We start from the raw sequence: 5235 nt of genomic DNA, 5'->3' as shown, positions 1-5235 counted from the left end.
CCATTCTTTGCTTCAGTGCTATTTCTGATAAGTGGGCCATCTCTCTGGCCTCATCCACTAAGTCCTTTTCCACGGCTTCCTCAACTCCCTTTAAGAGCAGTCGCGGGCTCGGTTCACCGATTTCCACAGGTATTACTGCGTCTAGCCCGTATGTTAGTCAGAAGGGGGTTTACCCCATGGATGACTGCTTAGTTGTTCGGTAGGACCAGAGGACAGAGGCGAGTTCGTCGGCCCAAGCACCTTTTTTATTATCAAGTGGCTTCTTGAGTCCTAGCAGGATGACCTTTTTTGCAGACTCGACCTGGCCGTTTGTCTGAGGGTGCTCTACCGAGGAGAATTTTTGTTTTATGCCCAGGCCGGTGAGGAACTCTGTGAACTTTTTATCGGTAAACTGCGTCCCGTTGTCCAAGATGACAGCTTTCGAAATACCGAACTGGGTTATTACCTGTCTCCACATGAACTTCCTGTAATTTGACGAGGATATGCTGGCCAGTGGCTCGGCCTCTATCCATTTGGTGTAGTAGTCGATTGCGACTATGAGATACTTGACTTGTCCTGGACCAACCAGGAAGGGCCCCAAGAGGTCGATTCCCCATTGCGAAAAAGGACGGGAGGACGTTAGCAGGCTTAGTTCGGAAGCTGGTGCTTTGTGAAAGTTGGCGTTCTCTTGACACTTGATGCACTTCCTCACGAATTCTTTAGAATCTGCCATCATTAATGGCCAGTAGTATCTTGCTCGGATTAGCTTTCTCGCTCGGGCTTTGCCCCCTATATGGTGGCCGCAACACCCTTCGTGGACTTCTCTGAGCACGTAGTCCGTTTGGTCAGGATGTTGGCACTTCAATAGGGGCTAGCTGAGTCCTTTTTTGAACAACTGTCCTTGAATGATCGCGTACTTGGCCGCCTCCCTTCTCAAATTTTTAGCATCTTTTTCGTCGTCAAGGAGATTGCCGCTTTCCAGGAAGCTAGTGAAGGGATCCATCCAGGAGGGGCTCAGCCTTGACAGGTACAGGGTAACTGCTGGCTCCTTCATCATGCCTTGGATGAAAGATCGGTTGCCTTCTCCCGGTTTCGTGCTGGCCAACTTGGATAGAAGGTCTGCCCGTGTGTTCCTTTCCCTTAGAACGTGTTGGATCGTGACCTCCTCGAATGGCTTGCTTAATTCCTTGACCTTTTCCAAGTATTTTTGTAGTAGCGAGTCCCTGGCTTGGTAGCTCCCGTTTACTTGCGAGGTGACAACTTGTGAATTGCTGCATATTTCCAACCTCGTTGCTCCGACTTTTTTTGCCAGGTCTAAGCCTCCTAGGAGGGCTTCGTACTCTGCTTGGTTGTTCGAAACGGGGAACTCGAACTTGATTGACTGCTCGTATACGACCCTAGCTGGGCTCTCTAAGATGATTCCGGCACCCCCGGACGTTTGGTTGGAGGCCCCGTCAACGTAGAGCCTCCACCGTATGCCCGTCTCTTCGGTTGGATCCCCCGTCACTTTTACCAGGAAGTCTGCCATTGCTTGCACCTTGATCGCCTGCCGAGGTTCGTACCGTATGTCATATTGCGAGAGCTCAATGGACCAAGTCATTATCCTTCCCGCTAAATCGGGTTTTTGGAGCACCTGTCGAATTCCTTGGTCCGTTCTAACGACAATCTGGTGGCCTTGGAAGTATTGTTTTAATCTTTGAGAAGAGGTCAGGAGCGCCAGAGCTAGCTTCTCCAGTTTGCTGTACCTCAGTTCCGCCCCTTGTAGGGCTCTGCTCATGAAGTAGACTGGTTGTTGAGCCTTCCCCTCTTCTCGTACTAGGACCGTTGCCAGGGCTTCCCCCGTTATGGCTAGGTATAGGTATAGTGGCTCTCTGGCCTTGGGCTTTCCGTGCACGGGGGGTATTGCTAGGATTTTCTTGAAGTGTCTGAACGCTTCCTCGCATGCGGGGGTCCATTCAAATGCTATTCCTTTTCTCATCAGATTAAAGAAGGGCAGGGCCTTTGCTGCCGAAGCCCCGAGGAAGCGGGATAACGATGTGAGGCGACCAGCCAGTCTCTGGACGTCCTTGACATAGCCCGGGCTCTTTATTTAGAGTATTGCTTGGCATTTCTCGAGATTGGCTTCTACTCCCCTTTGGGTTATCATGAATCTTAGGAACTTTCCAGCTTCCATGGCAAAAGCGTATTTGAGGGGGTTGAACCTCATGCCGTGTTGTCGGAGAGATGCAAAAACACTTTCCAGGTCGCTCAAGAGGTCGTCAGGCTGCGTAGTCTTTGCGAGGATGTCGTCCACGTAGACTTTCACTGTCTTGCCTATGAGGTTGCCAAATATTTTGTTCATCAGTCTTTGATATGTTGCCCCTGCATTTTTCAGGCTGAACGACATCACTTTGTAGCAATAGGTTCCCCCAGGTGTTATAAATGCTGTCTTGTCCTCGTCGAGTCGGTGCATCGGTATTTGGTTGTAGCCGGAATAGGCATCCATGAAGCTCAGATACCAGTACCCCGCCGCTTCGTCAACGTGTGCATCTATGTTGGGAAGGGGGAAACAGTCCTTGGGGCACACCTTGTTGAGGTCGGAATAGTCTACGCACATTCTCCATTTGCCATTGTCCTTTTTTACCAGAACTACATTTGACAGCCAGGTCGAGTAGTCTAGTTCTCGTATAAAACCTGCTTCTAGGAGGCTGGCCATCTGTCTGGCCACATCCACTGCTCTCTCTTGTGACATCTTCCTTCTTCTTTGGGCCACCGGATGGGTGTTCAGCTTGACGACTAGGTGATGAGACATGGCATGTGGGTCTATTCCCGGCATATCGGCTGGTGTCCAAGCGAATAGATCTCCATTGGCCCTGATCATTTCTAGTAGAGGCTCTTTCAATTCATGTGGGAGGTTTCTATTAACAAACGTGAACTTTTTCTCTGTGTCACCGACCCTAAACTTTTCCAGGTCCCCCTCTGGTTCTGGTCTGGGCTTGTCGTCAACTCTGGCGTCTAAGTCAGCAAGGAACACTCCAGAGGCTTCTTTAGACTTCTTCCTCAGGAAGAGGCTGGCGTTGTCGCAAACGACTGCCGTTTCTAGATCTCCTCTTATGGATCCTACAGATCCATCATCAGCAACGAACTTCATAACCAATAGCTTCGTGTTGATCACCGCCTCAACATCGTTAATCATTTTCCTTCCTAGGATGATGTTGTAGGCTGTGGAGTCCCGTAGAATCGCGAACTCAGCCATTATTGACCTTCGGCCTTGTCCCTGTCCCATGGAAACCAGCAGAGCTATTACCCCATCTGGCTTGATGAAGTGATCGCTTAGTCCTATGACCCCGTGCTGGTGAGTCGGTAGGTCAGCATCCCGTAACCCCAGCGCATCAAACACGTTGCGAAACATAATGTTCGAGTCTGCTCCCGTATCCTAAAGGATTCGTTTGACGAGGTCGGTTCCCACCCTGGCCGTGATGACCATGGGTGGATTTTCAGGGGCCACGTCGAACCATTGATCTTCTGGGCCGAAAGAGATGGACGGAGGCTTCTTTGAACTTCGCGCCGATGAAGAGGAGACTGCCAAGACCTTGGTGTCTTTCTTGTGCGCCGATCTCGATCTTGGCGCAGTGTTTTTAGCGGTTACCACATTTATCACAGTGAGGCCGTGGTGATTATTTTCTGGCTCTTGTCGCCGTATCGCCGATCGGGTCTTGCCTTCCTCGTCCTGGTCGCGATGGAGTCTCCTCGGCTCCCGTATAAGATGGGAGAATTCGGTCAGTTTACCGTCCCTTATCGCCTGTTCTAGTGCATCCTTCAGGTCGAAGCAGTCTTGTGTTTGGTGCCCATAGCCCTTATGGTAGTCACAGTAGAGGCTCTTGTTTCCCCCGGTACGGTCCTTGAGTGGTCGGGGCTTCGACAAAATTCCTTTCTCGGCTATTTGCTGATAAACTTCCATGATGGGGAGGGTGAGTGGGGTGTAATTGGTGAATTTTCTGACCCAAGAAAATGGTCTGGGTGCCTTGCTCGATCCTCCGTCTCTGGCCTGCTCTTTCTGTCTTTCTCCGTTACCTTGTTGCCTGGGTTGATTGTAGGAGGGCTGCCGTTTGTTGGCAGCCACGACTTGGCTGACTTCCTCATCATTTATGTATTCTTTAGCTATGGTTTGGATCTTATGCATCGTCCAAACCGGCTTTGTGGTGAGGTGTTTTCGGAAGTCCTCGTTAAGGAGGTCGTTCGTCAGACAAAGGCTGGCCACCGAGTCGGTCAAGCCGTCGATTTCTAAGCATTCGTCGTTGAATCGGTCCAGGTATTTCCTGGTCGGCTCTCCGAGCCTTTGAGTTACCCCAAGTAGGTTAATTGGATGCTTTGCCTTTGCTATTCGGGTTGTGAATTGAGCTAAGAAGGCACGGCTGATGTCCAAAAAATCATAGATGGATCCCTGTGGGAGGCCGTTAAACCACCGAATCGCGGGTCCTGCCAGGGTGACTGGGAAGGCCGGCACCTCACCTCATCTCCTACTCCCTCCAGATTCATTCTAGCCTCGAAGGCCGTGAGGTGTTCCAGAGGGTCCTGGGTTCCATCATACCTCATGTCTGTTGGTTTGTCGAAGTGCTTTGGCAACCGGACTTCGAGGATGGATCGATGGAACGGGGTGGCGCCCATTATCACGGGTCGCCGTGTCTTCCCAATCCTCTCTTCCCCGCCCTCACAATCTCGCCCCGCGTAGCGCGTTTCCTTGCCTCGGGAGTAGATGATTGTGTCATTTCGCCTCCTCGAGATAGGAGAGTCTTCCCGGTTACTTTTCGCGTCCATTTTGGAGGCGGAGATGTGCCGGGAGTGACTTCGGTTGGAGGCTCTCTCTCGGCTTTCGGGAGACGGGGAGTAGCTGGGGTCGGTAGTTCGTTGGTGGTGTTCCTGATCGGCTAGTTGTCGCTCCAGGTTCTGCACCCTATGGCGCAGCTCCTGCATTATTCTGGCGCTGTCGCTACCGGTTCCTCCGAAGGGATACGCCTCTCGCGTCCTCGCATGTGGTTCAGTACGTTTCCGGGGGGATCTCCGTCGCCCTCCTAGTGAGGCGACAGAGACTGCCCCTTCCACGCCGGCCGTTCGGCCATGGTCTCCAGGACCCAGCACGATGTCCATTTAGGTGTTTCCCACAGACGGCGCCAATGTACGGTTCGGGTAGTGATTTGAGTTGGTGGGATGCGCCTGGTTCAGCGATTGTGCTGGAGGTGGACCAACCGAGCAGCCGAGGTCTCATTGTGGAGAGAT

General features: G+C 51.8%; 1 protein-coding gene across 1 annotated transcript; it reads right to left on the bottom strand.

Moving 5' to 3' along the window:
* Window positions 1-850: 850 nt before the first annotated feature.
* LOC107490371 (uncharacterized) lies at window positions 851-1957 on the bottom strand. Its single transcript, XM_016111143.1, has one exon. The coding sequence runs from the start codon at window positions 1955-1957 to the stop codon at window positions 851-853; it is 1107 nt and encodes a 368-aa protein (XP_015966629.1).
* Between the last annotated feature and the right edge of the window lie 3278 nt (window positions 1958-5235).

This window comes from Arachis duranensis, chromosome 5 (assembly GCF_000817695.3).
Source record: "Arachis duranensis cultivar V14167 chromosome 5, aradu.V14167.gnm2.J7QH, whole genome shotgun sequence".
In the NCBI taxonomy this organism is placed as follows: domain Eukaryota; kingdom Viridiplantae; phylum Streptophyta; class Magnoliopsida; order Fabales; family Fabaceae; genus Arachis; species Arachis duranensis.
Note: the sequence above shows the minus strand (reverse complement) of the source record. Positions and strands in the feature narration are given on the sequence as shown.